At 47.9% G+C, this 26,359-nt stretch overlaps 1 protein-coding gene across 1 annotated transcript in view; it reads right to left on the reverse strand.

Annotated features, from left to right (window-relative positions):
* Nucleotides 1–7,141: 7,141 nt before the first annotated feature.
* Nucleotides 7,142–26,359, reverse strand: part of LOC143975922 (vomeronasal type-2 receptor 26-like) — a 76,416-nt gene continuing 57,198 nt past the window's right edge. The window contains exon 4 of the mRNA XM_077478456.1: nucleotides 7,142–8,159. Within this exon, the coding sequence (XP_077334582.1) occupies nucleotides 7,255–8,159 (905 nt within the window). The 3' untranslated portion in view covers nucleotides 7,142–7,254. The remainder of the gene's footprint in view (nucleotides 8,160–26,359) is intronic.

Genomic DNA, 26,359 nt, shown 5'->3' on the forward strand with positions numbered 1-26,359 from the left:
CAGCTCCGTGACATACAGCGCTGACAGCAGCACCGTGACATACAGCGCTGACAGCAGCTCCGTGACATACAGCGCTGACAGCAGCTCCGTGACATACAGCGCTGACAGCAGCTCCGTGACATACAGCGCTGACAGCAGCTCCGTGACATACAGCGCTGACAGCAGCTCCGTGACATACAGCGCTGACAGCAGCACCGTGACATACAGCGCTGACAGCAGCTCCGTGACATACAGCGCTGACAGCAGCTCCGTGACATACAGCGCTGACAGCAGCTCCGTGACATACAGCGCTGACAGCAGCTCCGTGACATACAGCGCTGACAGCAGCTCCGTGACATACAGCGCTGACAGCAGCACCGTGACATACAGCGCTGACAGCAGCTCCGTGACATACAGCGCTGACAGCAGCTCCGTGACATACAGCGCTGACAGCAGCTCCGTGACATACAGCGCTGACAGCAGCTCCGTGACATACAGCGCTGACAGCAGCTCCGTGACATACAGCGCTGACAGCAGCTCCGTGACATACAGCGCTGACAGCAGCTCCGTGACATACAGCGCTGACAGCAGCTCCGTGACATACAGCGCTGACAGCAGCTCCGTGACATACAGCGCTGACAGCAGCACCGTAAGCAGCCCCAGGAGGAAGTCAGCACAGCACAGGGATGGTGTGATCCCCTCATAATAAGAACCCCCAGGAGGAAGTCAGCACAGCACAGGGATGGTGGGAGCCCCTCATAATAAGAACACCCAGGAGGAAGTCAGCACAGCACAGGGATGGTGGGAACCCCTCATAATAAGCAGCCCCAGTAGAAATATGACACCGCTCAACCTCTTCAAAGAGGAGGGTAGGGGCATATAGTACGGTGTGCTTTTTTGGGTCAGGGAAGTGAGCCAAATGAATTAAGAAGGTCTGTGTGCTTGATTCCAAAAATTGTTTATAGACATATACATGGTCTACTGATCACATGTGTTGAATTCCTCCGAGATCCATGCCTCATTCATTTTTAGAAATGTGAGGTAGTTAACACTGTCGTGAGCTAGGCGAGTACGCTTATCGGTCACAATCCCCCCTGCTGCGCTGAACGTCCTTTCGGACAGGACACTGGATGAGGGGCAAGCCAACAGTTCGATTGCAAATTGGGCAAGCTCTGGCCAGAGGTCAAGCCTGCCCACCCAGTAGTCTAGGGGTTCATCACTCCTCAGAGCGTCCACATCGGCCGTTAACCCAATGTAGTTGGACACCTGACGGTCTAGGCGTTCCCTGATGCTGGATCCGGATGACACCTGTCGATGGGTCGGCTGAAAGAATGACCTCATATCCGAAGTCACCAACACATCTTCAAACCGGCCTCTTCTTGCAGGCGCTGTTGGATTGGTACCCGCAAATCCTTCTCTGGGAGTGGGAATTGCTCCTCTGCCAGCGCACGCAAAAGCAGAATGCAGCATTTCTCGAAGCAAGGCCTGGAAGTGCTGCATTCTGACAGCCCTCTGCGACGGCGGTAACATTTCCGCCATTTTGTGTTTGTACCGGGGATCTAAGTACGTTGCCACCCAGTACTGGTCCTTGACCCTCATGCTTTTTATACGGGGGTCCCTATTAAAACACTGGAGCATGAAGGCCCCCATTTGCACTCAAGCGGAAGGTATGTGGTGGTGGTGGTGTTGTTGGTGGTAGTGTCTTTGGGGGTGCACATAGCAGAGAGTGAAGAAGAGGGTGCAGATCGAGAGGATGAGGAGGGTGCAGAAGAATAAGGCTGAGTGAGCCACTCAACCAAGTCTGGTGCGTCCTTTAAAGTAATTGAACGCACCTTCTGCAACTTCCCACTTTGGCTCAAGGCTGTTGCTCCTGCCCTACCCCTACCACCCCTGCGGAAGGGCCTGCCTCTTCCTCTGCCTGTCATTTTTTAAATCACCCTGTGACAAAACTCTTAGTCCCTATACCGCTGAAGGACTGCTGCAGTATAGGGCAGCGGTCAGCAGTAGTGCACGTCAACCCTATGTATTGTGGACCGATAGCGGTCCTTACAGAACAGCAGACTGTACTGCACTCAGGCCTATGTACCGTAGCACCCTATACCAAGTTACCAGTCCTTATAAAAACTTTTGTGGACCAAGCAGGTTGTGTGTTAGTGTTTAGCAGACTGTGCGTCAGTCCCTATACCGCTGAAGGACTGCTGCAGTATAGGGCAGCGGTCAGCAGTAGTGCACGGCAACCCTATGTATTGTGGACCGATAGCGGTCCTTACAGAACAGCAGACTGTAACGCACTCAGGCCTATGTACCGTAGCACCCTATACCAAGTTACCAGTCCTTATAAGAACTTTTGTGGACCAAGCAGGTTGTGTGTTAGTGATTAGCAGACTGTACGTCAGTCCCTATACCAATGAAGGACTGCTGCAGTATAGGGCAGCGGTCAGCAGTAGTGCACGGCAACCCTATGTATTGTGGACCGATAGCGGTCCTTACAGAACAGCAGACTGTACTGCACTCAGGCCTATGTACCGTAGCACCCTATACCAAGTTACCAGTCCTTATAAGAACTTTTGTGGACCAAGCAGGTTGTGTATTAGTGTTTAGCAGACTGTGCGTCAGTCCCTATACCGCTGAAGGACTGCTGCAGTATAGGGCAGCGGTCAGCAGTAGTGCACGGCAACCCTATGTATTGTGGACCGATAGCAGTCCTTACAGAACAGCAGACTGTACTGCACTCAGGCCTATGTACCGTAGCACCCTATACCAAGTTACCAGTCCTTATAAAAACTTTTGTGGACCAAGCAGGTTGTGTGTTAGTGTTTAGCAGACTGTGCGTCAGTCCCTATACCGCTGAAGGACTGCTGCAGTATAGGGCAGCGGTCAGCAGTAGTGCACGTCAACCCTATGTATTGTGGACCGATAGCGGTCCTTACAGAACAGCAGACTGTAACGCACTCAGGCCTATGTACCGTAGCACCCTATACCAAGTTACCAGTCCTTATAAGAACTTTTGTGGACCAAGCAGGTTGTGTATTAGTGTTTAGCAGACTGTGCGTCAGTCCCTATACCGCTGAAGGACTGCTGCAGTATAGGGCAGCGGTCAGCAGTAGTGCACGGCAACCCTATGTATTGTGGACCGATAGCGGTCCTTACAGAACAGCAGACTGTACCGCACCCAAGCCTATGTACCGTAGCACCCTAGACAGACCAAGTTACCAGTCCTGATAAAGAGCTTTGTGGAACAAGTGAGTTGTGAATGATTAGCAGACTGCAGCAGAAGGGCAGCAGTCAAGTATAATATTCTTTCTATATTTGGAAGAAAGAATATTATACGTGTACAAGCCTATTACCGTACCACTGATACCAGTCCTGAAAAGAACCTTTGTGGAACTAATAGTAACAGCAAGTCTTTAAAATTATCCTCACTGCCTGACACACTGCTTCCTGCCTGTCCCTATACAAATTGGCAAAAAAGAGTAGGCTGGAACGATTAGCTGGAATAGCTCTTTTGTGGACCTGATAGTAACAGCTAATGATGATGATGATGATGATGATGAAGAAAGACTAATCTGGCTGAGCTGTCCCTAAAATAGCAGCATACAGCGCTCTGTCCCTTTATCTAAACTGACAAAAGAAACTCAGGCTGCTGACCTAACACCTATACCAGTCCTGAAAAGAACTTTTGTGTACCAAATAGCTAGCGTTTTCTCTGTCCCTACTCCACACAGGATCCTTTCCCTACAGTGACAGAAGAAAGAATGTAAAATGGCCACCGGATCGGGTGTATTTATAGGTTAGGGGGAATGTCCAAGTGTCCATGAGCTGTCATGTCTCAATTGGTTGTCCTGTAACACATGATAAACGTGTCACGAAAGGTTAAAGTTCTTGTATACATTAAACACGTAAGTCCGCCGGGGCGAACGACGGAAAAAGGCGTTCGAACCCGCGGACGGCGAAAGTCGGAAATTCGCCGCGAAACGACCGCCGGGCGAAACGTTCGTCCATCACTAATCAGCACCCATCTGTGCAGGCTTATCAGCACACATCTGTGCAAGCTCATTACCACCAACAACAATGTCTAAAAATTACTTTTCAGCTGAGGAGGTGTATCAAATTCTTAGTGCGGTGGACGAGAGCAATGGGAAGCTCTCTACTTCGGATTCCTCTTCGGATTCCAACTCTAATGTAAATTACGAGCCAGTCCTAAGCAGTGGTACACTGACAGACTCAGAGGAGGAAAATAGTCTGTCCTCCTAACGAAGGCGTTTTGGTGAGCACGAGGCAGTGGCATCCACCAGCACCGCAGTGCCATCCACAAACACCACAGTGCCATCCACTAGCACTGCAGTACCTCAGCAAGAAATGCCAAGTACTAGTGGGATGCCACCTCAGCCCCAAAGGGTTAGGACCCATTCTAGCCTTCACTATGCCCTTCAGAACCCCTTATGGCTTCCTCCTAACTCAGGAGAAGCTAAGATTCCCCCTTTCACTGCCCAGCCAGGAGTCCAGGTGGACACGGAGAAGTTTTGCCCAATAAATTTCTTTCATTAAATTTTTACAGAGGACATGCTAGCATCAATTGTGGCCCAGTGCAACCTGTGTGCACAACAGTTTATTGTGAGTAACCCAACATCCTATTATTCCATTAGTCTGTGTGAGTAGAGAGACCTAACAGTGAAGGCGTTTAAGATTTATTTTGGGCCTCACATTCTGTATAGGATTCACCAAAATAAATGAATTACATTCGTATTGGTCAACCCACCCCCATATACCACATGCTGATCTTCTTGCAGTAATGCCCAGAACCAGATATCTAATGATAATAAGGTTCCTACATTATAATGACAATACCCAGTGCTCTTCCTGAAATGACCCAAATTATGACACGTTTTTTAAATTTTCGGCCACTTCTAAATTATTTTTCAGAAAAATTCCCCCACTTGTTTACCCCGGACCAACATATATATGTGGACGAGTCACTTGTCGAATTTAGCAGCAGGCTGGGCTTCAAGCAATGTATCCTCAGCAAAATGGCCCATTATGGGGTAAAAGTACAGTATATAAATTAGGTGACCGAGCCACAGGGTACACATATGCCTTCATAGTGTACGAAGGGAAGGACACCCAGCTGCATGCTCCTGATTGCCCAGACTACTTAAGATCAAGCAAGAAAGTCGTTTGGGACCTCTGGAGAATGTAGATAACTTCTACACGAGTCTGCCCCTGATCCACAACCTTCCCCGGAGGAAGACGTTAGGATGGCTGTGAGAAAGAACAGGAAGGGCTTTCCTCAATGGATCATTAATATGAAGTTAAGAAGAGGGGAGACGGTGAGTCTGCAGAATGAGGAAATTCTGGCAGTGAAGGAAGTGGAGGGACAAAAGGGAGGTCTACGTGCTGTTTTCGATGCACAATAACACCTACATGGAAATCCCCAGAAGGAATGGCCCAATCAAAAAGCTAACATGTGTCCACAAATACAATTTGTTCATGGGGGGAGTCGACTTCAATGACCAAATGCTCAAACCCTACCTTGCCACACGACGAACATACTATTGGTATAAAAAAGACTCTTTTTTTTTTCATATGGCCATATACAATTCCTATACAATCTGCCACAACTCCACCAAAAGCCCACAACCCTTCCTTGGCTACCAGGAGGAAATCATCACTTGCCTTATATTCCCGAATGCCCCATTAGAAAACATTCAATCATATGTGATTAGCAGATCTTTCCAAATGCCATTTCCCTGATAAAATCCCTCTAGGATCAACAGACCAAAAATGTCAGAAAAAATGTAGGGTGTGTACCAGATAAGGAGTTAGAAGAGACACCTCTCATTGATGTCCCCAGTGTCCTTCCCAACCGGGCCTCTGCATAGGTGACTGTTTCTGCCAATATCCTACTTTACTACACTATCAATGAAGTATGGTAAACGTAATCCCTAGTTCCTGTCATTTACCTTCACACCCCTTATACCACTGCTTGCCCCTGAACTGTCCCTGGCTTGTTATTCGACCACGCCTTTGCCTGCCGCTTTTTTACATACATCTGTCTGCTCCAGGAACTGACCCTGGCCTGTGTTTCAACCACGCTTTTGCCTACCGATTCTGCTTGATCTGGAACTGACCCTTGACTGTTTGACCATGTTTTTTGCCTGCCTTTGATCTTGTACCCTGCTACTGGAGTAGTGGGATTCATTACATAGGGGACTCACTTATGTGAGGGGCTCTATAATTGTTTTTCCCATCCCCAGATTAAGGTCTGGAGACCGAAGGCATCAACAAGATTTGGGCGTGAGAAGTCTCTACTCCTGTTCCCATTCTATCCTGACCAAGGCCCTACTTCTGCCTGCTGCCTGTAGGACATACTGCCATCTTGTCTCTGTCTGCTGCATGAAATGACCACACCTCTGTCTGTTACCTGTACTATGGACCATGTTCCTGCCTACTACCAGGACCAATATTTTGGCACTGCTGACAATATTTCTGCCTACGCTGACCCTGGACTATATGTGGACAATATCCTGCTGTCTGTACTGACTATGGGCAGTATTGCTACCTGTTGCCTGGGCAATTGCATTTGCTATTGCTGACCAAGTCCCTGCCTGCTGCCTTGCCCAGTGCTCTCCTCCTGTGGACAACTGCGCTACTAAAACCACAGGTACTCTTTTGTTTACCCTTTGCTCAGCAGAATGTATTTTGGAGTGTAATGCTTGGTATGTGCATGCTATGTGTCCCTAGAACATCTGACAATATTCCTTGAATGTTGGGCCTCTGTATGTGTCCAGGTTGTTTAAAAGTCTCACACATGTGATATTGCCATACTCTGGCTGGGGTTCAGGGGGCCCTTCATGGTTTCTTGCATCGGGGCCCTGAAGGTTCTAGTTACGCCACTACACTCACTACTTTACATTGTAGCAAAGTGTAATTTCTTCAGTGTTGTCACATGAAAAGATAACCATTTTAACTGGATTCAATTACAATTTTCTCCAATAAATATATATTGCTTTTTATATTTTATTGATTTGTTTAATGTAACTTTCAGTATTGCATATTTATCTTCTGTTGAATAAAGAAAGCAAAGTAACTGTTTTAGTAATTTTATTGCATAAAAAAAAATACAATTTTGTGACAGCTATTTTTTGTAGAACCATTTCTGCCTAATCAATCCTTAAAACGCTGCTCACATATTCTATGCATAATGGGAATGATGAAGTTGATTTCCATTCAAAATCAATGTAACTGCAAACAAAAATTCAATACGAATATTTATTTTCAGGTTTTGGTTTGTTTCACTAGTTGACCTTTTGAATTTAAATCTGGTCTCACAAGAATAATATAGCATTTGGGAATAAATATGCAACCCAAAATTCCCAAGCTGGAAGCTATTATAGCAAATATCTCTACAAGCACAGTGTTCTTCCCTGTAACACTCATATAGGCTGGGATAAAAGCAATCCAGACACTGCAGAATACCAGCATGCTGAAGGTGATGTATTTGGCCTCATTGTAACTGTCTGGTAAATTTCTGGCCAGAAAAGCCACAATAAAACTCACAGCTGCTAGAAGTCCCATGTAACCAAGGAGTATTGAAAATGCCAGCATAGATCCTTCATTACATTGAATAATGATTTTATGAACATATATGTCAGTATTCGTTTCTGGAAATGGACAGGCAGTCAATAACCAAGTGATGCTAATTAAAACCTGGATAAAGGAACAAAGAAGAACCAAACAGTTGGGTATTTTTAATCCAATATGTTTTCTCCAGAAACTTCCAGGCTTGGTAGCCTTGAAGGCCATGTAGACCATAATAGTTTTGGCTAGGATGGAAGATACAGCCACTGAAAAGATGATTCCAAAGGATGTCTGACGAAACATGCAGCTGATAGGTCCAGGCCGACCCAAAAACAAAAACACACAAAGGAAGCTCAACATGATGGAAACCAGGAGAATGAAGCTCAAGTTTTGATTATTAGCTCTTACCACTGGAGTATCTCGAAATACAATAAAGACACAAAAAATAGCGGATGTTTTAACAAACAGTAAAATCGAAATAACTGAGACTGTGAGAGGAGCTGGGTCGTTCCCATAAGACAGAAATTCAACAGGTTTTGGTACACACTGATTGTTATCATTTGGCCACTCCTCTTCTGAACACTTTTGACATGAACCTTTATCTAAAAGAAAATGTCTACAGTGTGAAAACTATTACAACATCTTTATTTAAACAATATGATTACTAACATTTGGAACATAAAACCATCCTCATTTCCAAAGCTTATATTTCCACCATTTTCCAAGGGTCAGGTGCCAGATGGAAAGGGAGCCATCCTGGCTTCTTCTTTTCACAGAAAAATTACACAGTCATGATATCATATCACCCATCTAAGGACTTCTTACTGATGCATTTCACCCACATGGGCTTAATTGTAGCCATGCATCCTTAGTCTGGGACTGTCGAATTGCTTTGGTGAAATAAAGTTGTGAATACTCATGATGTAATCAGAAGAGAGAAAAAAAAAAAAGAGAAACAAAAGAAAAGCTGGGTGTTAGGTCACCTGAGTGCAGGTGACAGATGCACACCATTGGAGTCAGGATTGCACCGATAAGGTAGTGGACCCTACGGCTGACTGCTGCGGATGGAACTCTGGGTGGTTCAGGAAGACAGGTCCACTGGAGCACCAACAAGGATCCCACTGGGAGATAGCGCATAAGATTGCCCAGGGCACGTAGTCTAAGAGCCAGCAGGTGTTCACTGTAGGCTACAGAGAGAAGGCAGCAGCACAGGACAACAAGGGATAGTAAGGAGATAAGCCAAAGGTCAGGGCAACTAGCAGACAAGGATAGACAGAAAACACGCCAAAGGTCAGGGTCACAAGAAGGCAGGGATAGTCTAGAACAAGCCAAGATCGATAACAGAGACAGATGTAGAGCACATGGCAAGCAGGAAACAGGAAACCAAACACACAATATTAACCGCTTCCCAACCAACTACTGCAATTATAGTGTGCGAGCCATCGTAGCTATACGTCGGCTCGCGGGGTCAGGATAGCAGTCATGCGTGCGCGCCCGCTGCACAGCTGGGGTGCCAATGCTCGTGGCCAATGGTCGCGATGAACGCCAGCCACGAGCAATCATGAGCAGGAGAGACAGGAGAGGACAGGAGAGACAGAACAGGGACTGTTCTGGCAAGAGTGACAGATCGTGTGTTCCTATTAGCTAGGAACCACGATCTGTCACTTCCTCTAGTCAGTTGCCTCCCCCTTCAGTTAGAATCACCTCCCAGGGAACACAGTTAACACCTCGATCGCCTCCTAGTGTTAACCCCTTGACTGCCAGTGACATTTTTACAGTAATCAATGCATTTTTATAGTATTGATCAATGTATTAATGCCAATGGTCCCAAAAATGTGTCAAAATTGTCTGATATGTCCGCCATAATGTCGCAGTCCCAATAAAAATCGCAGATCGCCACCATTACTAGTAAAAAAAAAAAATGCTATAAATCTATCCTCTATTTTGTAGACACTATAAATTTGTGCAAACCAATCAATATACGCTTATTGCAATTTTTGTTTACCAAAAATATATAGAAGAATACATATCGGCCTAAAAAAATGGATTCTTGCCATCATTCTTCATAGTTGACTACCATAACTAAGGGTCAGTTCCTGCGCTTAAAAAGGAACTGTACTAATTCTGCTGACTATTTTAGGGAGGCCTCAGTCTTGAGAACCAGGTTCTAGGCTAAAGGTTATGATGGTAAGGCCTTAGACTCCCTTCTAATGGAGGTTAGTAATAAAGATCGCCCAGAACTTTTGGGGGACAGAGCAGTGTCAGGTGCCAATGCAGAGGATTATGGTTTAGCCTGTTTTACTACTTTTTCCAGTCAGCATTGAGCAATAAAAAGGGTCATCAAAAAACACTGGCCAATCATCAAGAATGATCGGGTGTTAGCACCTATTTTGTCTGACCGACCTCGTGTCATCTTTAGGGAGGCATCTATTTTGAGGAACTCAGTAGCACCAATGTTCCAGATTCCCCCACTAGACCAACATTTTTTGCTGACTTGAAGGGGTACTACGTATGTGGCAAATGCCATGCTTGTAGAATTAACACCCATCGAGGAAGAAGGCTCATCAAATTTACTTCAGTTGGCACAGGTGTCACTTACCCTATAAAAACATTTATCCCATGCACAACGAATTGTGGCCTTGAGTATGTTGGGTGCACTATTTGTATGCTGCATGTTAGATTTGGGAACATATAGCAAACATTTGCAAGGGCTTTGAGAAGCCTAATGTTTCAAAGCTTTATGTATAGGCATGACCCCAGTGGTACTACTTTTGTGGATCTTGAAAAATATGTACCTCATTGGTGCGGTAGCAATGGTAAGTGGAATATATCTAGGGCTGGGACTAGGGATGAGCTTCGTGTTCGAGTCGAACGTACGTTCGACTCGAACATTGGCTGTTCGTCCGTTCGGCGAAGTCCGAACATTTTGGTCCGTTCGCGCCAAATTCGTGTGGCGCTCACGGCCCACAATGCACTGCGATGGTGCAGTGCATTGCTGGCTCATGATTGGCCAAGCATGCACTGTGACCCCGCATGCTTGGCCAATCGCAGCGCCAGCAGCGAGGAGAGCCATGATTGGCCACAGGCAGGATGCCTGTGGCCAATCATAGCTCAGGCTGTGTAGTGCACGCCCCACACTATATAATGCCGCCAACGCGGCGGCCTTGTGTAGTGTGTTGGCGTCTGAAGCAGTGAGTGTTCTGTGTACCTTCAACACAGTACACACCGATCGTTTTCGGCCGATTTTCGATCTTGCTGTTGTGTAGTGGTTATTGTCTGCGTGCCCTGACATCTGTATATACCCCTTTATCTCTGGTGTTCTCTGGTTATTGTCTGCGTGCCCTGACCGCAGTATACACCGATATATTCACCTCACCTATATAGCTAGTGATCTATCTTTTATAATAGAGCTTGCAGTCAGTAGTGTTAGGAGATAGTGCGTGCTGTCTGCGTGCTCTGTACCCAGTACATACCGCTATATCCACCTACATAGCTGTTCTCTATTTGAGCCCACTTGCCATCTGCAGGAGTTATTGGAAGTTGTGTGTGCCTCCAGCACAGCACAGTATACATCTGTATAAACCCCTTTATCTCTGGTGTTCTCTGGTTATTGTCTGCGTGCCCTGACCGCAGTATACACCGCTATATTCAACTCACCTATATAGCTAGTGATCTATCTTTTATAATAGAGCTTGCAGTCAGTAGTGTTAGGAGCTAGTGCGTGCTGTCTGCGTGCTCTGTACCCAGTACATACCGCTATATCCACCTACATAGCTGTTCTCTATTTGAGCCCACTTGGCATCTGCAGGAGTTATTGGAAGTTGTGTGTGCCTCCAGCACAGCACAGTATACATCTGTATATACCCCTTTATCTCTGGTGTTCTATAATAAAGGCATCTGCAGGAGTTAGTGGGTGTTGTGTGCCTCTAGCAAAATATACACTACCCAACTGCCTTTTTACCCAACTCCCTTCAGGCCATTACCATGTCTGGAAGGCCAGCAAGGAGAGGCAGACAGGCGTGAGCCGATAAAAGAGGGCAAGCAGGCTCTGTGTCTAGAGACAACAGTGCTGGTCGTGGACGCAGTGCATTGTCATCAGCACGTGGCCATGGGACACGCTTGTCCTTCTTTTCGGCATGGAAACCGCAACATGCCAACGACTTGGTAGAGTGGATGACCAAGCCCTCTTCATCCTCCTCATCCTCTCTCACCCAGTCTCAGGGTAGTAGCAAAGCAGCTGCCAACGCATCGTCTTCCCTCCTCTCAATGTCATCATCAGTGACTCCTTCCCTAGACCCACCACGTCCTCCTGAGGAGTCTCCTGAACTCTTTGAGCACAGTGTTGGGTACCTGCTCCAGGAGGATGCCCAGTGTTTTGTGGGCTCTGATGATGACACTCAGCTAGAGGAAGGCAGTAGCGTGAGCGCAGAGAGAGGGGATGCTCAAGAAGGACAGCAATCTGGCAGTCATGTTCCACAAGCTGCAGCATACTGCCAGGTTTGCTACAGCAATGAAGAGGGAGGGGATGATGAGGGCACTGACTCCACGTGGGTGCCTGGAAGGAGGGAGGAGGAGGAGGAGGAGGAGGAGGAGGCACATGTCCAACGAGGCAGGATGCCCTCCGGGGGCCAGCTTAGGGGCAGCACACCGACTGAATCACACCGCAGAGCTCCGCCTGTGCAGAGCGCTGCCTCTGCGCGTTATTCTAAAAGTTCTTTGGTGTGGGCCTTTTTTGAGACGAGTGCATCAGATCGCACCGCTGCTATTTGCAACATATGTCTCAAGCGTATCTCATGTGGCCAAAACATCAGCCGCTTGGGCACCACATGCTTGATCAGACATATGTTGACCTGCCATGCAGCTCGTTGGCAAGCGTACCTCAAAGACCCACACCAAAGAACAAAGCGGACCTCTCCTTGCTCCTCATCAGCTGGCATCTCCAACCCCATTAGACCTTCACTCCTCTCTGAAACCTGCTCTGAGAGAAATGAAGGTGTAGAATTAGGTGTGTCACAGCCAAGTGCTTCCGGGAACTCTGCTAGCGGTACACCCACGTCCGATTATAGCAGGCAAATGTCCCTGCCCCAGCTGCTGGACCGGCAGAAGAAGTTCACTCCCAGCCATCCACATGCCCAGCGGTTGAATGCTAGCTTGGCTAAATTGCTAGCACTTCAACTGCTGCCTTTTCAGTTGGTAGACTCTGCCCCCTTCCGTGAGTTTGTACAATGTGCGGTTCCTCAGTGGCAGGTCCCCAAACGCCACTTTTTCTCACGGAAGGCGATTCCGGCTCTCTACCGGCATGTGGAATGCAATGTCCTTGCCTCGCTGGACAGGGCGGTCAGCGGTAAGGTGCATATTACCGCTGACTCATGGTCCAGCAGGCATGGACAGGGACGTTACCTGTCTTTCACGGCCCATTGGGTCACTCTTCTGGCAGCTGGGAAGGATGCAGGACAAGGTGCAGTAGTGTTGGAGGTTGTTCCGCCACCACGCCTCCAAAATGCTACTATTGGTTGTGACACACCTCTCTCCTCCACCCCCTCCTCTTCTTCTTCCTCCAGGGCCTCTTCCAGTGCTCTGTCCTCAGAACCAGCGGTGCTTCGTAGGCATTCTAGGGGCTACGCAAGTACGCAGGCAAAACGATGCCATGCCGTGCTTGCGCTGGTTTGTTCTGAAGCAGGCCAGGAAAGTCTGTGTGCATTTCCACCGATCATTTAATGCCTGTGCTCGGCTGGCTGAGCTCCAAAAGGAGTTGAACCTGCCCAAGAACCGTCTTATATGTGACATGCCCACCAGATGGAACTCAACATTGGCCATGCTGCAGCGGCTGCACACGCAGCAGAGGGCCATCAATGAGTACCTGTGCGACTACGGCACCAGGACAGGGTCAGGGGAGCTCGGTTTTTTCTCACCACGCCAGTGGGGCATGATCAGGGATGCATGCACTGTCCTGTCACCGTTTGAGGAGGCCACAAGGATGGTGAGCAGTGACAGTGCATGCATCAGTGACACTGTACCTCTTGTCCACCTCTTGGAGCATACACTGCGTGGAATAATGGACAGGGCACTTGAGGCAGAACAGAGGCAGGAAGAGGAGGACTTCCTTGCCTCTCAAGGCCCCCTTTATCCAGACAGTGTTCCTGCTGTGCCACCCATCACACAGGAAGAGGATGAGGAGGAGGAAGAGGAGGAGGAGGATGATTGTGTCAGCATGGAGGTGGAGGCTGGCACTCAGCATCAGCAGCAGCAGCAGTCTTGTAGGGATGATTTACAGTCCCAAGAAACACGTGGACTTGTACGTGGCTGGGAGGAGGTAGCTGCGGATCATGTTGTCCTTAGTGACCCAGAGGACTCTGGACCGAATGCCTCAGCTAACCTACGCTGCATGGCCTCCCTGATCCTGCAAAGCCTGCGGAAGGATCCTCGTATTCTTCGGATCAAGGAGAGGGACCATTACTGGCTGGCCACTCTCCTTGATCCACGGTACAAGGGTAAGGTTGCCGACCTTATCTTGCCATCACAGAGGGAGCAGAGGATGAGACATCTCTGGGAGGCCTTGCAGAAAGGTCTGTGCAATGCGTTCCCAGAGACTGGGAGGTTACAAACTCCTGGTCCTGGACAACGTGTTGCTGAGGCATCGGTCAGAAGGAGCGGTGGAGAAGGTGGCCGTCTGACTGATGCTTTCAGACAATTTTTTAGTCCGCAGCCCCAAGGTATGATCGGTTCCAGCACCCATCGCCAGCGTCTGATTTATATGGTGCAGGAATACCTAGGGGCAAGGTCAGACTTGGACACCTTTCCCACCGAAAATCCTCTGGCTTACTGGGTCTTGAGGATGGATCACTGGCCAGAGCTTGCACAGTATGCAATTGAGCTACTGGCCTGTCCTGCATCCAGCGTTCTTTCGTAACGCACCTTCAGTGCTGCTGGTGGCTTTGTTACCAATCACAGGGTGCGCCTGTCCACCGAATCAGTTGATCGACTGACCTTCATCAAGATGAATCAGTCTTGGATCACCCACAGCTACCAAGCACCTGAAGCTGATGTAACAGAATAATTTTTTTTGAAATATCACATCCCTTCAAGACTGCCTATGCTGATGCTGAGTGACTGTCCTGTTATGTTGATTGTCTATCCTCTTCCTCCTCCGCTGATATGTTGGAAGAACATTTCTGGTTCTGGTTGATGCCATCAGCCCAATTTTTCTGCCCCTGTTTAACAGGGGCGTTTAAGTACAATTTTTGATGCAATGCTTTGCAGCAGGGCTAATTCCTGCAATCAAACAAGAGTATATGGGAGAGGTTGCAGTGTGGTGGCACCAGCACCAGTGCCTAAGGCCCAATTTTTCTGCCCCTGTTTAACAGGGGCGTTTAATTAAAATTTTTGATGCAATGCTTTGCAGCTGGGCTAATTCCTGCATTAAAACTAGAGTATATGGCAGAGGTTGCAGTGTGGTGGCACCAGCACCAGTGCCTAAGGCCCAATTTTTCTGCCCCTGTTTAACAGGGGCGTTTAAGTACAATTTTTGATGCAATGCTTTGCAGCAGGGTAAATTCCTGCAATAAAACTAGAGTATATGGCAGAGGATGCAGTGTGGTGGCACCAGCACCAGTGCCTAAGGCCCAATTTTTCTGCCCCTGTTTAACAGGGGCGTTTAAGTACATTTTTTGATGCAATGCTTTGCAGCAGGGCTAATTCCTGCAATAAAACTAGAGTATATGGCAGACGTTGCAGTGTGGTGGCACCAGCACCAGTGCCTAAGGCCCAATTTTTCTGCCCCTGTTTAACAGGGGCGTTTAAGTACAATTTTTGATGCAATGCTTTGCAGCAGGGCTAATTCCTGCAATAAAACTAGAGTATATGGCAGAGGTTGCAGTGTGGTGGCACCAGCACCAGTGCCTAAGGCCCAATTTTTCTGCCCCTGTTTAACAGGGGCGGTTAAGTACAATTTTTGATGCAATGCTTTGCAGCAGGGCTAATTCCTGCAATAAAACTAGAGTATATGGCAGACGTTGCAGTGTGGTGGCACCAGCACCAGTGCCTAAGGCCCAATTTTTCTGCCCCTGTTTAACAGGGGCGTTTAAGTACAATTTTTGATGCAATGCTTTGCAGCAGGGCTAATTCCTGCAATAAAACTAGAGTATATGGAAGAGGTTGTGTCAATATCGAGGTAAGGAGGCCGAGATGCTGAGAGGGCTCCCCTTGCGGCCGAGTGCAGTACAACCCTGAAGGTGACACAGGGATGTAGTGCCCACAGTAGCACAGGTTGCCGGGTAGCAGCAGGTGGGAAGCTGAGTAGGCAGTCTCTGGAGGCAACTGTGCTAGGAAGTCCAAGGCAGGGTCAGGGTCAAGCCCAAGGTCAAACACGGGAGATCAATCCGGAGGTGAGAGCGATGGGTCCTAAGCTGGAGACCAGGAAACGGGAGCCAAGCCAAGCCGAGGTCGGGTGCCAGGAGCAGACAAGGAGTATCAGGGACAAGCCAGAAGTCGGAGCCAGGAGAGTAGCAGAAGCAGGTCAAACAAGCCGGGTCGGTAAACAGGAGATCAGACAGCAGGGATAACAGGCACAGGTACTCAGGAAAAGCTGACGATAAACCAGCAATGCGGCACTGTCAGGTGAACGTTTAAATAGGCACGGCGCTGGGATTACGTCGTGAGCGCGCCACCGCGTTCGTACGCCTACGACGTGTAACGCTATGCGTTCGTCCTACCCCGCGTACTCGCACGTGAACAGAAGCTACATCAGGCGTTCGTCTGGGAATCACATTGCGTCTTCGTGAGCGCTGACGCGCGTTAACACGATCGTGTGTTCTGAGGTAACGCCTATTTCCCTGACAGGTTGCAGTGTGGTGGCACCAGCAGCAGTGCCTAAGGCCAAATTTTTCTGCCCCTGTTTAACAGGGACATGTAATTACAATTCTTGATATAATATTTCACAGGAGGGCCCCTTCCTGTGCCCACCCAGAGTAACGGTGAGGACTTATAGTGTTGTGGCACCAGCACCACAACCACCAAAGGTCAATTTTTCTACCACTGTTCAACAATGGCATGTAATTACAATTCTTGATATAATCGTTCACAGCAGGGCGCTCCAGCGCCCACCAAGAGTCACTTTGAGGGCTTACAATGTTGTGGCAAAACCAACACCTTGTTCCGCCATTTCTGCAGAGCATATAGGGCAGGCCCCTACTTTCAAACATCCAATTTACAAACATCTCCTACTTGCAAATGGAAGGAGACAACAGCAAGTGAGATGAAAAAAGATGGACGACAAAACAAATTATACAGGGGTGATAACCCTTCCCTATGTTTTCCAAAAAGCTTAAAAATAGTTTTTTTGACTGGAGCTACACTTTAAAAATGTACCAGTTGAAAATTACAAACAGATTCAACTTAGCACAACAAACCTACACAGTCCCTGTCTTGTTTGCACCACCTGTATACTGCTGTTCTGAGTATATAGGGCCTGGGGGCCACACGCATTTCCTTTTTTTAATATGGGTACAGGGTTCCCCTTAATATGCGTACAAGACCCAAATAGGCTGGTAATGGGCAGGGAGGGCTACCCATGCCATTTTTCTCAATGATTTTCAACCATATTGCAGGAACCAGATATAACATTAAAACCGCAAGCAGTTTTAAATGGTGTTATTTCCGTTTAATGTCATTTTGTGCAGGGACTGTTCTAAACACGGGAAACACGTGGCACTTCACAGGCATACTACAGACACCCCCCAGGCACCATATTTAAAGGAATATTTCACTTTTTTTTTTCACTTTAATCGTCATTAAAATCAGTGCTCCCGCCAAAACTGCCATTTTTAAAAACATTTTAAGCATTGACCCATGTCCCCTGGGGCAGGAGCCAGGTCCCCAAACCCTTTTTAGGACAGTATCTTGCATATTAGCCGTTAAAAATAGCACTTTTCATTTCGAACGTTCGAGTCCCATAGACTTCAATGGGGTTCTAACGTTCGTACGAATTTGGGGTCCGTTCGAAAGTTCTGGTGCGAACCGAACTGGGGGGTGTTCGGCTCATCCCTAGCTGGGACCAATTGGATATTTACATTGGGGTCCCACATACCTGGGGATCTTAATGTGGAGTGGGCCATCAATTGCATTATTAATAACTGTTGATGATCCCTGACTGAACTTAAGTTGAGATATTTTTGCTTCTTATTTTTTATTTTAATTCTAATTTTATTTTATTTTATTTTAAATGTATTTTTATTTGTTTATATACATATTTCCTTGATCATGCATTTAGTTTAACTATGGATGGGTTAATATATTGAGTGAATCCATCATATTCATATAGGGAACATTGCTTTGGCATGTTTCTATGTTGAGGATTACTGTGAGATTTTCACATATATTTATATTTCCTATTGCATTTAAGAACAACATTTACACTGGCAGTATATGGGAGCAGTTTTTTTCCTTTTTAAATCTCCTTTTTAAATTTGTAGTAGGGTTGCAATATCCTTTTTTAGCCACATGATGGTGATATATATATATTACTATGTGCATGCTATGTTTGAATCAGCGTGCGCTTCTACTGGCTAATAGATTGTCCTGTCTGCTTGACTCCTTTACTCATATTACTCATACTTTACTCCTTTCATCATATATATTCAATCAGTACCCTTGAATCATTTGATCTGACCAATTGCAGTGCTTCATTGTTCTGCCAAAGGACTATTTAGAGTGTTGGTGTAGGCGTGTGGGTGTACCCCTGATGACGCCAAGTATAACGAAATTGGGACACTACGCACACATGCTCTGAGCATGCGCGATCACCCTCACACATAGATCTGATTTTACTTTGTTTGGAATTCCAATTTTTATTAGATAAATCGAGTGACATGGTCGTGGGTCATCTTGTTACATGCAGCATTGCATTACCCTCTAATAAAGCATTTCTGTAGCATTATTGCGCTGTTGGAGTTTTTCTTTTTCTTTTTATATATTCATTCACTTGCACTCTTGGCCGTGGGATTGGATTGGAATATCGCGCAGCGTCTGTGGAAACCATCCGGTGGTGAAGACCTAGCACATTGGAACATCTCTCCAGGCTGCAGTTACCAGTATATTTCCTGAGTGGATCTCAGATCCAACAAGCCTTGAATGACCCCCCGAGTAAGGGCGGTCACTGGCTTTCTGGTAAGCCTCCTGTCTCTCTGTGGTGGTGGTCCCACGTGACCAAGTCTATTTTTCACATCCCACTATTCAGGAATAATTCACCTTACAGTGCACCAAGATTTTATCTTATGAAATTAAGTCACTTATTAATTAGATCTATATATGGACATTTGTTATTTGTGCACAATTGATGCATTGGACATTGCTCAATTAATTGTTGTTATGCATTGTATTGATTTTTTATGATGTATGGTTTATAATCACGGATATCATTTGCACTTTCATAATCAGTTGTGGTACACCTACATTTATATCAACTAACATTAATCTCAATTCTAGCACTGCACTTTTTTTGCTTTTTTATCTGCTTTTCTGCCTACTATCTGGGTTACAGTGCTTATCAGTTATTATTTGTCATAGCGCAGATATTTCTTTTACTTTTTAAACACACAATATTGCTCGGCAAGGCAGGCTTGGAGAACAAAGTGTTAAATAATGGTTCCTGTTGAGGCTAGGGTGGAACCACACTGAGGGAAGATTACTTAACCATGCAGGTGTGAGAGTGCAAGCCCTAAGGCTGATACACAGACCAGGTAAGAGACAGACAGGACATGAAAGTATTACTGCAGAGTCATGACAGTACCCCCCCCCCCCATCTTTACGAGGCCTCTTCCTCCTTCGCTTGGGCCCAGGCTTGGAGGGGAACCTCAGATGAAAACCTCCTTAAGAGACAAAGTGAAAAGACATCAGATGCAGGGATCCAAGACCTCTCTTGGATCCCTGCCACAGAAAGTCTCTCCTTAGGGGCAACCTTGAGTAGGCAGGATGAGAAACAGGAGGAGGGACCTCAAGCTAGGATCTGCAAAGAAGTCCAGTCAATGCGTGGAGAGTGGAGCTGCAACCCAGGAAGCCCCAATACGATAGGGGTTGAGACCTTAGGAAGGATAAGGAGAGATATCCGCTCCTGGTGGAGTATTCCTACTGACATCTTAACAGGGAGGGTCTGGAAGTGGATAGGGCCCCCTGGAAGAGCAGTGCCATCAATCACCGATCGGTGAAAGGGTAAGGTTCATGGAAGATGCAGTTCTCCAGTCCATAAAATTGCCAGCAGCTTCCGGAATCCACATAAGCCAAGGCCGAGTGGGAGGAAATGCCAACATGAAGAAACACCAAAAGAAGAAGATGAGAAGGTGACTTTTCTGGGTCCAATACTCCACCTTCCAGATGTATTAGACCCGATCGTTTCCTAGAATAAATGAGCATGTGTCCCGAAAATGACCTTTGCCCCCACAGTAGAGAAACAAGCACAGAGTTCTGCACCTAGCATGTTCCTCGGGGGATAGCCTGGTCTGGCCCAGCTGCATAGGTTCCTCAGCTGGCAGGAGATGCTCCACCGGTCAAAGAGAGGGGAGCTCAGGCTGACTAAGGACCAAGGGGTGTTGCAACTAAGGCCTCATTGTTCCAGCTCAGCTCAGCAGTCAGTATGCAGAAATGAAGAGCATACTGTCCAACAGAAGCAGACTCTTGGCGGAGACGTAAAAGAGTGCTGGCCGCTGAAGAGACACGACCTGGTTTCCTGGAAGATATTCCGAAAGAGTTTCAAGAAATTAGACAGGCTGGAAACCACTGGGTCATTCCTCTCCCACATTGCCATCCGCAGAACTTTTTCAGGGGGGGCATCATTTTAGGGTCACCCGTGCACCGCCCCTTTTCGACAATGTAATTATCACATTATCATCGTCAGAGATGTAGTACCATCCCTAGGATAAGTAATGGATAATGGCCAACAGACCCTCTTACCAGACCCAGAAAAACGACAGCAGTGAGTCCTCCGGCTGGACAATTGCTCACTCTGGGTTCCCCGGGGGCGACTATGGTCAGTAGTGTAGCGTGTCTGTACCCTGGTAGTGGCTCAGTCTTTCTCCCTCTGGTGGTGTTGGGCAGCTTGGCTCTCTCTGGTGGTGCTGGGCAGCGGGGCTCTCTCTGGTGGCGCTGGGCAGCGGGGCTCTCTCTCTGGCTTCCTCCCACCACACTCATTATTCTTTGCCCTGTAGTGCTCTCTCCCTCAGCTTTTTTCCAGGCTGCAGTTGCTCAATCTCCCTCTTGATTGAGCTGTGGCCTCCTCCCTGTGGAAAATGGGGCCCCCAATCTTTGGGTCTGCATGTCCTATGATGCTCTCCTCTCTGAGTTTCCTTTGATTGGCCCTAAGTTATGGCCAATAGAAAGGGAATGGAGCAGGCAGGAAGCTGGGCAGGGAACCTGGTAAGAGCCGCCATCTCTTTTCCCTGACAGGAGAAAGGGGGGGTGAGTGGGGGAAACTTCTGATAGCCAGCAGCTTGCCTTTCTCCTGTCACAGTGCCGCCGAGTTCTCTTCTGGACTGAGCAGGGAAAAGAGCCCAAAGTCACACTACACTGATGGAGGGGCTTGACAGCACCTTAATGGTGACACCCCATTGGCGGGTGGCACCCGGGTGCGGGCTGCCCGCACCCCGATAGCGACTCAACTGTGCTGTGGTTTAGTACTAGCTGGATCGGATGTCTACTGTGCTGCCAGATATGTTTGAGCTTATGTCCTTTGAAGCTATGTCCTAGTGGTGACTAGGGATGAGCCGAACAAACCCCGGTTAGGTTCGCACCAGAACTTTCGAACGGACCGAAAATTCATACGAACTTTAGAACCCCATTGAAGTCTATGGGACTCGAATGGTCAAAATAAAAAGTGATAATTTTAATGGCTAATATGCAAGATACTGTCCTAAAAAGGGTTTGGGGACCTGGCTCCTGCCCCAGGGGACATGGGTCAATGCCTAAAATGTTTTTACAAATGGCTGTTTTGGCAGGAGCACTGATTTTAATGACGATTAAAGTGAAAAAAAAGTTAAATATTCCTTTAAATATCATGCCTGGGGGGTGTCTAGAGTGTGCCTGTAAAGTGCCACATGTTTGCCGTGTTTTGAACAGTCCCTGCACAAAATGACATTTAACGGAAAAAGAGTCATTTCAAACTGCTTGCGTTTTTAATGTAATATCTGGTTCCGGCAATATGGATGAAAATCATTGAGAAAAATGGCATGGGTAGCCCCCCACCCAGTACCAGCCTCTTTGGGTCTTGTACGGATATTAAGGGAAACCCCGTACCCATATTAAAAAAAGGAAAGATGTGGGGCCCCCAGGCCCTATATACTCAGAACAGCAGTATACAGGCGGTGCAATCAAGACAGGGACTGTGTAGATTTGTTGTGTTAAGTAGAATCTGTTTGTAATTTTGAACTGGTACATTTTTAAAGTGTAGTTCCAGTCAAAAAATCTATTTTTAAGCTTTTTGGAAAACATAGGGAAGGGTTATCACCCCTGTATAATTTGTTTTGCTGTCTGTCTTTTTTCATCTCACTTCCTGTTGTCTCCTTCCGTTTGCAAGTAGGAGACGTTTGTAAGTTGGATGTTTGAAAGTAGGGGCCTGCCCTATAAGCTCTGCAGAAATGGCGGAATAAGGTGTTGGTGTTGCCACAACATTGTAAGCCCTCAAAGTGACTCTTGGTGGGCGCTGGAGCGCCCTGCTGTGAACAATTATATCAAGAATTGTAATTACATGCCATTGTTGAACAATGGTAGAAAAACTGACCTTTGGTGATTGTGGTGCTGGTGCCACAACACTATAAGTCCTCACAGTTACTCTGGGTGGGCACAGGAACGGGCCCTGCTGTGAAATATTATATCAAGAATTGTAATTACATGCCCCAGTTAAACAGGGGCTGAAAAATTGGGCCTTAGGCACTGGTGCTGGTGCCACGACACTGCAACCTCTCCCATATACTCTAGTTGTAGTGCAAGAATGAGCCCTGCTGCAAAGCATTGCATTAAAAAAACTGTAATTAAATGCCCCTGTTAAAGAGGGGCTGAAAAATTGGACTGCTGGCACTGGTGCTGGTGCCACAACACTGCAGCCTCTCCCATATAATCTAGTTGTGGTGCAGGAATGAGCCCTGCTGAAAAGCATTGCATCAAAAATTGTAATTAAACATCCCTGTTAAACAGGGGCTGAAAAATTGGGCCTTAGGCACTGGTGCTGGTGCCACGACACTGCAACCTCTCCCATATACTCTAGTTGTAGTGCAGGAATGAGCCCTGCTGCAAAACATTGCATCAAAAATTTTAATTAAACGCCCCTGTTAAACAGGGGCTTAAAAATTGGGCTGGTGTCATCAACCAGAACCAAAAATGTTCTTTCGAACATATCAGCGGAAGAGGTAGAGGATAGACAATCAACATAACAGGACAGTCACTCAACATCAGCATAGGCAGTCTTGAAGGGATGTGATATTTCAAAAAAAAAAAAATATTCAGTTACATCAGCTTCAGGTGCTTGGTAGCTGTGGGTGATCCAACACTGATTCATCTCTATGAAGGTCAGTCGTTCAACTGAGTCGGTGGACAGGCGCACCCTGTGATCGGTAACAAAGCCACCAACAGCACTGAAGGTGCGTTCCGAAAGAACGCTGGATGCAGGACAGGCCAGTAGCTCAATTGCATACTGTGGAAGCTCTGGCCAGTGATCCATCCTCAAGACCCAGTAAGCCAGAGGATTTTCGGTGGGAAAGGTGTCCAAGTCAGACCTTGCCCCTAGGTATTTCTGCACCATGTAAATCAGACGCTGGCGATGGTTGCTGGAACCGATCATACTTGGGGCTGCGGACTAAAAAATTGTCTGAATGCATTGGTCAGACGGCCACCTTCTCCACCGCTCCTTCTGACCGATGCCTCAGCAACACGTTGTCCAGGACCAGGAGTTTGTAACCTCCCAGTCTCTGAGAACGCATTACACAGACCTTTCTGGAAGGCCTCCCGGAGATGTGTCATCCTCTGCTCCCTCTGCGACGGCAAGATAAGGTTGGCAACCTTACCCTTGTACTGTGGATCAAGGAGAGTGGCCAGCCAGTAATGGTCCCTCTCCTTGATCCGAAGAATACAAGCATCCTTCCGCAGGCTTTGCAGGATCAGGGAGACCATGCAGTGTAGGTTAGCTGAGGCATTCGGTCCGGAGTCCTCTGGGTCACTAAGGACAACATGATCCGCAGCTACCTCCTCCCAGCCACGTACAAGTCCACAGGTTTCTTGGGACTGTAAATCATCCCTACAAGACTTCTGCTGCTGATGCTGAGTGCCAGCCTCCACCTCCATGCTGACACAATCATCCTCATCCTCCTCCTCATCCTCTTCCTGTGTGATGGGTGGAACAGCAGGAACACTGTCTGGATAAAGGGGGCCTTGAAAGGCATTATTTCACGCAGCGTGTGCTCCAACAGGTGGACAAGAGGTACAGTGTCACTGATGAATGCACTGTCACTGCTCACCATCCTTGTGGCCTCCTCAAATAGTGACAGGACAGTGCATGCATCCCTGATCATGCCCCACTGGCGTGGTGAGAAAAAGCCAAGCTCCCCTGACCCTGTCCTGGTGCCGTAGTCGCACAGGTACTCATTGATGGCCCTCTGCTGCATGTGCAGCTGCTGCAGCATGGCCAACGTTGAGTTCCACCTGGTGGGCATGTCACATAAAAGGCGGTTCTGGGGCAGGTTCAACTCCTTTTGGAGCTCAGCCAGCCGAGCACAGGCATTAAATGATCGGCGGAAATGCACACAGACTTTCCTGGCCTGCTTCAGGACATCCTGTAAGCCAGTAGGGACGTGAGCCACACAGGGCACATGGGTCAGTTGTCCCTGTCGGAGGGCGGAGAGGAGATTGGTGCCATTGTCGCAAACCACCATTCCTGACTTAAGCTGGCGTGGCGTCAACCACCTCTCGGCCTGCCCCTGCAGAGCTGACAAAATATCTGCCCCAGTGTGGCTCCTGTCCCTCAAACAAACTAGCGCAAGCACGGCATGGCATAGTTTTGCCTGCGTACTTGCGTAGCCCCTTGAACACCTACGGAGCACCACTGGTTCTGAGGACAGAGCACTGGAAGAGGCCATGGAGGAAGAAGAAGAGGAGGGGGTGGAGGAGAGAGGTGTGTCACAACCAGTAGTAGCATTTTGCAGGCGTGGTGGCTGAACAACCTCCAACACTACTGCACCTTGTCCTGCATCCTTCCCAGCTGCCAGAAGAGTGACCCAGTGGGCTGTGAAAGACAGGTAACGTCCCTGTCCATGCCTGCTGGACCATGAGTCAGCGGTAATATGCACCTTACCGCTGACCGCCCTGTCCAGCAAGGCAAGGACATTGCCTTCCACATGCCATTAGAGAGCCGGAATCGCCTTCCGTGAGAAAAAGTTTGGAGTTTGGGGACCTGCCACTGAGGAACCGCACGTTGTACAAACTCATGGAAGGGGCCGAGTCTACCAACTGAAAAGGCAGCAGTTGAAGTGCTAGCAATTTAGCCAAGCTAGCATTCAACCGCTGGGCATGTGGATGGCAGGGAGTGAACTTCTTTTGACGGTCCAGCAGCTGGGGCAGGGGAATTTGTCTGCTATAATCGGACGTGGGTGTACTGCTAGCAGAGTGCCCGGAAGCACTTGGCTGTGACACACCTAATTCTACAGCTTCATTCCTCTCAGAGCAGGTTTCAGAGAGGACTGAAGGTCTAGTGGGGTTGGAGATCCCAGCTGATGAGGAGCAAGGAGAGGTCCACTTTGTTCTTTGGTGTGGGTCTTTGAGGTACGCTTGCCAATGAGCTGCATGGCAGGTCAACATATGTCTGGTCAAGCATGTGTTGCCCAAGTGGCTGATGTTTTGGCCACGCGAAATGCGCTTGAGACATATGTTGCAAATAGCAGCGGTGCGATCTGATGCACTCGTCTCAAAAAAGGCCCACACCAAAGAACTTTTAGAATAACGCGCAGAGGCAGCGCCCTGCACAGGCGGAGCTCTGCGGTGTGCTGCCCCTAAACTGGCCCCCGGAAGGCATCCCGTTTTTTTGGACGTGTGCCTCCTTCTCCTCTCTTCTACCAGGCACCCATGTGGAGTCAGTGCCCTCACCATCCCCTCCCTCTTCATCGCTGGAGCAAACCTGGCAGTATGCTGCAGCTTGTGGAACATGACTGCCAGATTGCTGTCCTTCTTGAGCATCCTCTCTCTCTGCGCTCACACTACTGCCTTCCTCTAGCTGAGTATCATCATCAGAGCCCACAAAACACTGGGCATCCTCCTGGAGCATGTACCCAACACTGTGCTCAAAGAGTTCAGGGGACTCCTCAGGAGGACGTGGTGGGTCTAGGGAAGATGTCACTGATGATGACATTGAGACGAGGGAAAACGATGCGTTGGCAGCTGCTTTGCTAGTACCCTGAGCCTGGGTGAGAGAGGATGAGGAGGATGAAGAGGGCTTGGTCATCCACTCTACCAAGTCTTCGGCATGATGTGGCTCAACACGTCAAGCTGCCGAAAAGGACAAGCGTGTCCCATGGCCACGTGCTGATGATGACGATGCAACGCGTCCACGACCAGCACTGTTGTCTCTAGACACAGAGCCTGCTTGCCCTCTTTTATCGGCTCGCGCCTGTCTGCCTCTCCTTGTTGGCCTTCCAGACATGGTAATGGCCTTAAGGGAGATGGGGAAACCAGCAATTGGGTAGTGTATATTGTGCTGGAGGCACACAACACCCACTAACTCCTGCAGATGGCAGATGACTCAATTAGAGAAGAGCTATATAGGTGGATATAATGG

Source organism: Lithobates pipiens, unplaced genomic scaffold (assembly GCF_037356315.1).
Source record: "Lithobates pipiens isolate NorthernLeopardFrog02 unplaced genomic scaffold, aLitPip1_a1.2 Scaffold_13, whole genome shotgun sequence".
Classification (NCBI taxonomy): domain Eukaryota; kingdom Metazoa; phylum Chordata; class Amphibia; order Anura; family Ranidae; genus Lithobates; species Lithobates pipiens.